Source organism: Vigna unguiculata, chromosome 5 (assembly GCF_004118075.2).
Source record: "Vigna unguiculata cultivar IT97K-499-35 chromosome 5, ASM411807v1, whole genome shotgun sequence".
Taxonomy (NCBI): Eukaryota; Viridiplantae; Streptophyta; class Magnoliopsida; order Fabales; family Fabaceae; genus Vigna; species Vigna unguiculata.
In genome coordinates, this window is record NC_040283.1 from 34,489,617 (window position 1) to 34,500,530 (window position 10,914).

Here is a 10,914-nt window from a genome sequence, read left to right on the forward strand (position 1 = left end):
AAAACTGCCTAAGAAATAAATAAAATTATTTACAATAAAAATAATAAAAATAATTTTAATTTTATAGTAATAATAACAATTTAATTATTTTTTATTATAAAAAAATAACATACGTAGACGTGTTTCCACTATTAATTGATAAATAAGTTAAAAAATAATAGATTATCTCAATTTAATTATCGTAATGTAAAAAATTACACCCAACAAATTAAAATTAATTCTTAAAATGATTTCAAAATAGTTGTGATCATAAGTCAATCATTTATTGTGCACAACTGTCCTTATAACGAATTCAAATAAATTCCTGGTGAATAAATTAAAAAAAAAAAAAAGTCAAAACTGTAGGCCAAATATCCATTTATTTTAGAAGAAAATAGTATTTTCTTCCCTTTGTTTTTCAATAGTGATACTTTTATTACTCTTCACTTACCTTTCTGACTGTATTATTAATGTGAAGAAAAAAAAAATATATCCTTCAAAAGTTTCTCATACGTCATATACCCTTTCCCTCCAACAAAAATAATCGTTCCAATTCTTCTTCTTCTTCTTCTTCTCTCTCTTTTCTTCCTTTTCTTCTTGTCGTTTTTCCTTTATTTTCTGCAACTCTCTTTCAAAACAGAAACAAAAGATTAAGGTAGTGGTCCTGATCCTACCAAGATGCGGTTTGTGATGTCTTCAAGCTCCAAACATGTCGCCATCTTCTTCACTTTTTGCTTTCTGGCTTTGAATCACTTCCATCACTTTGGATCTAATGCTCAACTCATACCACAAGATGAAGGTGCTTACTTAATTTCCATTTTGCTATGCTTTTTTATTTGTTGGTAATCTCTGTGTTGGGGATTGTAACTTCCAAAACTAAACAGAAACTGTCTTTTACTTCAACACCATCTTCACAAAGTTTCAATCTTTCTCACTTGTAGTGCAAACCCAACATTCAGAATTTAGTTCATCAACTTGCATTGCTTCTTCTCTCACCAGATCCATAGGGAAATCACTTTTTTTTTTTCTTTCCCTTTCTATTTCTCTTTCATTAACATTTAATTTTTTTTTTGTAAGTTCAGCATCTAACTTGCTCTAAATAAATTAAAATATGTGTTTGGTTTCTGTAATCTCTGAAGTCATTGAATAATCACTCCTTGGCCTTTTAATTTTCTGGGATTGTTTGGTTCTGATGGATTGGAAGGAAAGAAAATGGGAAGGGGTAGAAATTATAGAAATTTAAATTGAAAGAGAAAACAAAAGGAAATAATATTTTGTTTTTCCATTTATTTATTCAACTAAATAAAAGAAATATATCCTCACTCAGCTTTCTCTTCTATTTATGTTACTTCGATCATTAAAGCAAAGAGCTTTATCATCATTGAAACAAGGGATTTGTACGATTTATTTTATTTGTTGTTTTTGACATTATCAAATTTTGGAGTGTTTTGAAGATCCAATGAAATCACAACAATTGCTCTTCACTGTTCATGTGATGTGAGGTAGCATCCTCTGTCCAACGGTGGCCACATTTTTCTATCACCAAAGGGTCATTTTTTTATTATATTATTGGTGATCCCCTTTTTGAAATTCCAATTTTATTTAACTGGGCTCATAAGATTTCTGAATAAATATTTATTTTACCACGTGTATTTTTTTGGTTTTATTCTTTAATCACTCTCACAACGTTGATTAGTATGAAGTTACTACAGCTGTGGAGTAGGCTAAAAGGTTGAAAATTGTTAAATAAATGAGGGTAGTTGGTAATAAAAGGGGCATGTGATTATGTCTAAACGAGTGGAAGTGACAGACCGTGTGTCAGATTGTGTTCATCCTTTTTTATAGATGTTTTCCTTTTTGGAGTAAGCAGTAGTTTTTTCAATAAATGGTTTTGAACTTTATTTTTAGTACCTTTTCCGGTAACTGCATCACCAATAGAGAAAAATCAATGAAATATGAAGAAAGTTATATTTTCATACTGTAAATATAATCCAATCATAAACTGTTATGTGATGAAAAGGTCATATCAGTTACCCTTTAAAGCATTTCACACACTGATGAGCACTATTGTCATAAAATTTTCTATTTTCTTTTGAAAATAACTGATAGAGAAATGTCACTGCTACCACCAGCTGCATTAGTAGCAACCTTTTCTGCAATTCTGTTCATATTTCACATGCAAAAAGAGATAAACAAAACACTACTATTGTGGTCATAAAAGTCAACAAGTAGACAAAAAAGTTAAAATAAATTGTGATGAAATCATTTTGATAGATATGAGTCAAATTACGTGTCAACATGCTCTAATAACACTATTCCTTATGATAAACACAACATGAATGTATAAAATAATGTCATGTCATGTCATGTTTTGTGTTCCTTAAACCATACGATTTGATCAACTTAAGGTTTAATTATCATTATTCAATAATCATGTTTCTCGTTTTATTGACTATTGCTAGTATAATAATAATACTAATATGAGAAGGTTGACCATATGAACTTTGGAAACAGATTATCTTTGCATGCATGCAAAGTTCAACTTCTTATATTTATTGGCCACCTTATTTGACTCAGTCAATTATTCATTATTCATGAAAACATAGCATCGTGCTCAAATTGATAAGGCCATTGACTATGAGAGTTGAAAGTGACCAATACATGTTAGCTAATTAAAGTTTTTCCTTTTACCACCTGATTGCTGCTAAATATTTCTGAAAAATGTGAAGCACTTTCACATTAAGAGATTGATTAAATTAATTAGTAACATAACATGTTTTTGCATGTGACGTGAATGGTTTTTCACATTGTATTTCAGAATTTTACCAACCTAAAATGAGTTGTTTTTGCTTTGTATACTTGCAGTTAAAATACTACAAACAATATCAGACAAGGTAGAGAACTTGAATTGGAAAGTTACACAACGTTCCTGCAACAAAGGGGATAGAGGATTTGATAACAGAAAGATTTCAAGGGATGGGGATCAAATCATAAGGAATGTAACTTGTCATTGTTCTTTCAACAATGGTACTGTTTGCCATGTTATATCCATGTATGGCTCTTTTTCTCAGACCTCTTATTACTATTTTATAATACAGTTTAACTTTGTGCAACTTATGACAGTTATTTACACCATAGACAGCAGTGTGAGTTTGAGAAAACTAAAGAAAAATTATTGATAACCACTGTTAAATAAAGATTTGATTTTTCTGGATGCACAAAAATAATTATGCTGTATTTTAAGAAGTAATGCACTGAATTAGTCCTTGGAATTACAAATCCTTTATTTAATAGTGGTTATCAATAAATTTTCTTTAGTTATTTTTGTAAGTAAGCACCCAATTCTTTTACTCTAATTTCAAGAACTAATTTGGTAAAGTTTAGAGACTAATTTAGTGTGTTATTTAGAGACTTAGATCACCTTTGGTTACTTTACATCTATTCTTGTTTATTAAAGTAAAAATAATATTCATTTGAGAATTCTATTTGAACACATTGGTTATGACAGTGCACTCAAGGGTATCAATATATCTGGACCTTTACCCGATGAATTTGGAAATCTAACTCGACTGAAAATACTGTAAGTGATTTTAAATTCTTTATCCCTCTAACTTTTTCTAGTTCTATGTTCACAAATATTGTCTCTGTTAGAACATATTGAATATGAATGAACCCTGTGCATGATTGTTGAGTCAAGCATTTGTTGATAGCCAAATTCATAATAAATGCAAACAATTTGAAGTTTGTTAAATTTGTTATAACCAGCAATTAATGAAGTACTGAGAAATTCAACCAAACCAGAAGAATATGGTACAAATATGAATGGTTAATTGCAGAAGAGTGTTATTTATTTTAACATTAATAGTATTCATTCCAGTTCCTTCATTTGAAAATGAAGCTTTATTAATTTCATCAAATGCAAAGAAATCTACGTAGAAAAAACTAACTGAAACTCTTACAGTGATCTCACTCGAAATTATTTCAATGGCTCAATTCCAAAAAGCCTTGGACGCCTTTCATCAGTTGAAGTTCTGTAAGTCATCATTACCTCTGTATCTGTGTTTCTTTGTCTTGCATATGGATAAACAGTGCTCAAAACTTTTATATATATATATATATATATATATATATATATATATATATATTCTAATTAAATTATTTTCTTTTTTTATTTAAAACTGGTTTCTATGATTTGCCATGTTCACCTAAATTCAATTCCTCAATGTACAATTGTTACCATGATTCAGGTCACTTCTGGGAAATCGCTTTACTGGATCAATTCCTTCAGAAATTAGTGATATGACTAGTCTGCAAGAACTGTAAGCCTTTGAGAAAAACATGATGTCATATTGATTAACATAGGAAGTGGAATAAATATATTTGTATTACATATTTACAGGAACTTGGAAGATAATCAACTTGAAGGGCATCTTCCCCCAAGCCTTGGAAAAATGAGCAACTTACAGAAATTGTGAGATTATTTGTTTTATGTCATAATTTTCATTTGATGTACATAATCAAATTCAATCATTAGTTTGTCTTCATTGATGCATAAATATACTGTTTTTCCCACACAGCCTAATTCCTTTTTCTTTTTTCATTTCCACTATATGAACATGCAGACTTCTCTCTGCAAATAATTTCACAGGGACAATACCAGAAGCATATGGAAAACTAAAGAATCTTACTCAGTTGTGAGTGATACGATATGATGTGATAAAATTTGTTCCTCTGTTTTTATTTTGTCTTTGTTAAATTATGAAACCACTCCACATTTTCTGTAGTAGGATAGATGGGAGCACTTTGTCTGGGAAGATACCCAGTTTTATTGGGAACTGGACCAAACTTGATAGACTGTGAGTCTAAATTTTGGCTTATTCTGACCTTTTTTTCCCTTGAAGAATCAAATAATGCTATATTTGTATTTTATTACTGAGAAAACTTTGTTTTAAAGGGATTTGCAGGGCACATCCTTGGAAGGTCCAATTCCTTCTGTCATATCTGAATTGATCTATTTGACAGAATTGTTAGTACTTTCTTTCCCCTTTTTAGAATATTCCAAATTGTTACACTTTGTTTGCATTTTAAAATGGCTATGGAATGCAATCTCCAATAGATAAACATTTTCTTTTCATTGATGAAACATTTATATATCAGGAGAATATCAGATTTGAAGGGACCAACCATGACATTTCCTAATCTGACGAATTTGAATCTCTTGCAAAGACTGTGAGTTGAAAACATCATTGCTCTTACGTGAAGAAATATATAATTCATTCAGGCTTTTAATGTTTGGTTTTTTCTGTTACTCAGAGAATTGAGAAATTGCTTAATCACTGGTCAAATTCCTAGTTACATTGGACAAAAGCAAAGTTTAAAAACTCTGTAAGTTGCATCTAGAGTATGTTAATGGCTATATATGCTTTAATCCTCTTTATATATATACCTGTTTACCATTCTCATTATTATCAGTTAAACTTTAGTTTACAAAAACACACGGACCTATATAGAGACAAAGACAAGGGTCTACTTGATATTTTTTTTTTCATTGAGATGGTAGCATAAGAAGAAAGTTCAGGTTGCAATCATAATGAATAAACGAGAGAATTTAAATCACCATTATACACATTTAAGGATCTAGAGGTCACTCTGTGACACTGATCATTTTATTATGTTCATTTCTACTGTCTGAGTTTTTGGACAATCACACACATATTTGTGAGTAGCACCTTTGTTTTCTATCCATAATTGCTCTACAGGATCTATTGTTCTTTGATTAAGATTGTGATCATTGAATTACATCCTTATGAAGACGAGTAAATAATTTGAATCCAATCATTTTGTGATTAGCACTTCTTTGTTACATTGGTAATCATTGCTAAATATATTTCAAAGACTTATTTTTAGACACTCTTCAGCTGCTTGTGTAGTAGTTTGAAAAGCTATATTTTTCAAACTATTGAACCAAATTCATTACAAATGGGAGCACTTCCTTTAAGATGACTGTGATTTGTTAATTAGTTAAACCATTATAATGATAGTATAAATTTTACTATGCATCATCTGTGCAAATTATCTGTAATATTGTATTCCAATTTCAAAAGGCCTGAAAAAGAGAAAAATAAAAAATTATTGTAATCTTGAAAGCACATCTCATCATATTCTGCTGCTACAATTTGGCTGTGGCATGTGCCATTACTTCATGTTAGTAATTTTCTCCTTTTTCTTTTGTTCAGAGATCTGAGCTCCAACATGCTGACCGGTCCAATCCCAGATTCATTTCAGGACCTGGAAAAAATAAATTACTTGTAAGAGCATATTTTCATCTTCCGGCAAGAAGATTAACTGAAATGATATGTGGATGTTCCTACAAACAATTTGATCTCGAGAATGTTTGTTGCTTTTTCTCGATTGAATTTTATCTCTCTGATATAGTGAAGCATATGTTCATGATGGATGCAGGTTCCTGACTAACAATTCTCTAAGTGGACGAATTCCTAATTGGATACAAACCTTCAAACAGAGGATGTAAGCATGTTTTCTCGAATATTTACCACCCTCTTAGTTTCATACTTTAGAATTAGAATTCTCTGAATTATGAAATTTGATCTCATTTTATGTTCTCTTTCAGTGATTTATCTTTGAACAATTTTAGTGAGAGTTTTTCAAATGTTTGCCAGGTCTTGGATGTGTAAGCTTCTTCTTGTCTAGAAATTATTTAAATCATTTCACTTATGTCAATTCTAAGCGTTGTATTATTATTATTGAGCAGGAACTTAGCTTCCAGCCTCTCTCCCTCAGCAAACACTTCGTATGTTCTTTCTTGTGATCTAGTTTTAATTCAATATCACCTTTGAATCATCAGCTGAACTAACTATACATCTTGCAGATCGTCTTGTTTAAAGAAAGGCCAACCTTGTTCTGGAAAACCCCGGTGTAAGTGTCTAGACTTGGAAAGTAATCATCATGTTTTCATAAACTACAATGGTTGTGTCGATGAAATTATGATAGTTCCATTTTGAAATCCAAACTAAAATGCATTAGAGATCAAGTTTTTGTTTTGTTTGTTTTGTATTTCTGCTTTTTCATTAAGCTTAGTCATTTTTCTTAATAAACTATTCACTTTCACTGTATCTCTGCAGTTCATTCTCTGTTCATAAACTGTGGAGGACCTGAAATAGAGTTTGACGGCAATGAATATGAAGCCGACCCCAATCTAAGAGGCATATCAAACTATGTTGTTAGTAATGATGGCAAATGGGCATATAGCAGCACTGGAGTATATCTAGGAAGGGACAAGGCTGATTATGTTGCAAACAATCAGTTTAATCTGAAAATTAATGGCTCTGATTACTACCAAACAGCCCGCTTGGCCCCACTATATCTTCATTATTATGGTCTTTGTATGCTGAATGGCAATTATAAAGTGAAACTTCACTTTGCTGAGATAACATTCTCTGATGACAATGCATTTACCAGCCTTGGAAGGCGTGTATTTGATGTTTCAATCCAAGTGAGTAATGAAGCAAACAATTTGTTTCATATATTATGTTAGGAGTGACACATCAAATGGCTCATCCCAGTGACTCTTTACATATTAGACTCGGTTTCTGTTTGGTTTTCCAATTAAGCAAGAGTTCTGAAGGTAGATATTTTCATCACTGTACATTGACAGGGTTTTAAATATTTGAAAGATTTTAACATTGTGGAAGAAGCTGGTGGAGTTGGTAAGGGAATCACTAAGGAGTTTAATGTGAATGTTACCCACAACACCTTGGAAATCCACTTTTCCTGGGCAGGGAAAGGAACTAATGCTATTCCTGAAAGAGGTATATATGGACCTCTTATATCTGCTATCACTGTGACCCCAAGTAAGTAGTTTTGACAACAGTGGTTTTCTATGTATGAAATCAATAAAAACCTTGTCTTTTCATGTCAAGTAAATATTTCCACTTTGATGTAGACTTCAAAGTTCCTTCACAAGGGCTGTCTACTGGAGCAATTGCTGGAATTGGGGTTGGGATATGTGTGTTCATCATATTGATACTCCTTGCACTTTGGAAGATGGGTTTTCTATGTGGGAAAGAGGAAACAGACCAAGGTAAGATTATATTCCAAAGGAAGTTGGTGCCCTTATGACTTGGTTTTTGCTCATACTAGGTTCAGATTGGTTTGAAGTCAATCATGACGAATATGCATTTGCTACAGTCTAATAATATTGTAGTAGACATGCTTATGTAGATATTAATATCAGATTATATTACAACAAAAAATTTACTGCAAAGATCTGAATTGTTGTGATTTTAAGTTCAGAAAAAATGCACACTTGAGTTCTCATGAAAACAGTTCTCTAATTTCTCTCTTTTTACTTGATACTTTTCATTGAGTAGCTACATCTACCTTGTTGCAGAACTTCTAGGTTTGAAGACAGGTTATTTCAGTTTAAGACAGATTAAAGCTGCTACTGATAACTTTGATCCTGCAAATAAGATAGGTGAAGGAGGCTTTGGACCAGTATACAAGGTAACCTTGGATGGATTACAAGCATCTCAAGCTATATGAAGTTTTGAAAACATTGTGGTTGACTCTTTTATTTCCAATATTTTACAAATAAAAACATATACTGAAGACATTGTTTATTCACAGGGTGTGCTGTCAGACGGTGCTGTGATTGCTGTTAAACAGCTTTCCTCCAAATCAAAGCAAGGGAACCGCGAATTCATCAATGAAATAGGCATGATATCTGCTTTGCAGCATCCAAATCTTGTGAAACTCTATGGCTGTTGCATTGAAGGAAACCAGTTGCTTCTAGTATATGAATACATGGAGAATAATAGTCTTGCTCGTGCACTTTTTGGTAAATGCTTGATGAACATGTTTGATTGTGTATGCCGCTACCAAGTTAAATCCAACTGAAAAAGCTTTTCTCTTTTAGGTAAAGAGCATGAGAGGATGCAATTGGACTGGCCCAGAAGAATGAAGATTTGTGTGGGGATTGCAAAGGGATTAGCCTATCTCCATGAGGAGTCAAGGTTGAAAATAGTACACAGGGATATTAAAGCAACCAATGTCTTACTTGATAAGCATCTGCATGCCAAGATCTCTGACTTTGGTTTAGCCAAACTTGATGAAGAAGAGAACACCCATATCAGTACAAGAATAGCTGGGACAATGTTAGTACTATGCAAAACCATTCTAGACTTTGTTCCTCATTTCATTGTTTTTTTGAAATCACTGACACAAGGGTACTAAATGTCTCTCACCAGTGGCTACATGGCTCCAGAGTATGCTATGCGGGGTTACTTGACAGACAAAGCAGATGTCTATAGCTTTGGTATTGTAGCTTTAGAGATTGTTAGTGGAAAGAGCAACACAAATTACAGGCCAAAGGAGGAGTTTGTGTATCTTTTGGATTGGGTAAGTTACACTTTAAATGTAGACATTATTGATGTTTCTCTTTTATGATATTGTGGTTTACCTAAGATTTGGTTGAAATTTTGTAATACTATTTTTTGCATTTGATTGAAGGCCTATGTTCTCCAAGAGCAAGGAAACCTTCTGGATTTGGTGGATCCAAGTCTTGGTTCAAAGTACTCCTCAGAAGAGGCAATGAGAATGCTGCAGTTAGCACTGTTGTGTACCAATCCTTCTCCCACTCTTAGACCACCTATGTCATCGGTAGTGAGCATGCTTCAGGGAAAAACTCCAATTCAAGCACCACCAATAATCAAAGGCAGTGACAATGCACAGGATGCAAGATTTAAAGCGTTGGAGTTCTTATCACAAGACAGCCAAACTCATGTCTCTTCTGATTTCTCACAAGATAGTATAGAGCAAAGAAGCAAGTCAATGGGGGGACCATGGGTTGATTCCACCATATCTATACCAAGTAGAACCGATCATTCTTCTGATAAACTTATTACAAGTTCAAATGACGAGTGCTTCGAAGTTGGGGCAGGGAACTCACCAAATTCAAATTCTTTTGTAAAGGATATGAACAAAAACTAGTTAGGCTGATAACATACATACAAAACTATGGTGAAGTCAAACATCAGGTTTCAAAGTATATAGAAGATTTTTCTTTGTTGCTTACTAAAGGTTTTTCTAACCTTGGTCTAATCGATATGGCATTCAATTTCAATTACATTTTCGAAGCTCCTACTGAATGATTTCTTGGGCTTGAAATGCCTCCATTTGTTAGCAAGAAAGGTTGAATATCATATAAAACAATCAAGGCAATTCCTTCCTACACCTCATCAAATTTCATTTGCCACCCCATCAATTTCGGATTTTATTTTCCGGAACGCATTAAATCAATTTCGGAAAACCTTTTCAAGAAGACACTCATTAGAATCCTATTCCGGATAAAAATTTTCGGAAGCTTTGATTGGGGTGTAGCCAACAATCAAACGAAGTTTTCGGTGGATATTATTGTTGAGTAGACATGGATGATGCAGAAGGCTTAGAGATATATGATCACAACCTTAAAGTGATACATTTGCATCAAAATTATTAGGCTTGCACATGTCATAATTGAGCATTATTGTATGTTATAAAATCATTCATACGTTGGTTAAGGATATATTTAAATAAATCTTTCCTTAATTGTAAGAATAAAAAAGTAACTAATTTATTTCATCAAGGAAAATTAACTTGACATGAAAAACTCCAACAAAAGTTAAATGTAGAGGCTGAGTTTAACTTACAAGGAAATTTTAACATTTTCAAACTTTTCTTATTCTGTTTAAGTATTTAACAAGTTTTTTTTTTTCTAAATGATCGAATCCAATCAACTTAAATAAAAAAGTAAACTATATTGTTATATTTAAGCTATTTAATTATTAATAGATTAAAAATTTGAATTATAAGATTTGTAATTAATTTTATTTAAAAATTTTCTTATATTTAAATATAAGAATTGACTTTGAAAGTGTA

General features: G+C 32.1%; 1 protein-coding gene across 2 annotated transcripts; it reads left to right on the forward strand.

Annotated features, from left to right (window-relative positions):
- Positions 1-498: 498 nt before the first annotated feature.
- Positions 499-10,120, forward strand: LOC114185668 (probable LRR receptor-like serine/threonine-protein kinase At1g53430). Of its 2 annotated transcripts, none has more exons than XM_028073534.1 (24): positions 499-778; positions 2,845-3,031; positions 3,488-3,559; positions 3,941-4,012; positions 4,227-4,298; positions 4,379-4,450; positions 4,602-4,673; positions 4,764-4,835; positions 4,934-5,005; positions 5,137-5,208; positions 5,293-5,364; positions 6,216-6,287; positions 6,442-6,507; positions 6,611-6,670; positions 6,752-6,790; positions 6,869-6,915; positions 7,122-7,492; positions 7,655-7,850; positions 7,943-8,080; positions 8,390-8,502; positions 8,626-8,836; positions 8,915-9,152; positions 9,246-9,396; positions 9,508-10,120. In XM_028073534.1, exons 1-24 carry the CDS (start codon positions 658-660, stop codon positions 9,985-9,987), a joined length of 3,138 nt encoding a protein of 1,045 aa, XP_027929335.1. In that variant the 5' UTR covers positions 499-657; the 3' UTR covers positions 9,988-10,120. The 2 variants fall into 2 exon arrangements, with proteins under 2 accessions (XP_027929335.1, XP_027929336.1); XM_028073535.1 differs by having other exon boundaries at positions 4,767-4,835.
- Positions 10,121-10,914: the final 794 nt, after the last annotated feature.

Coding starts and splice junctions, on each gene's coding strand:
- LOC114185668 (XM_028073534.1), top strand. CDS start 658: ATGCGGTTTGTGATGTCTTCAAGCTCCAAACATGTCGCCATCTTCTTC. Junction 5,006..5,136: donor TTGATCTATTTGACAGAATT/GTTAGTACTTTC, acceptor TTTATATATCAG/GAGAATATCAGATTTGAAGG. Junction 5,209..5,292: donor TTGAATCTCTTGCAAAGACT/GTGAGTTGAAAA, acceptor TCTGTTACTCAG/AGAATTGAGAAATTGCTTAA.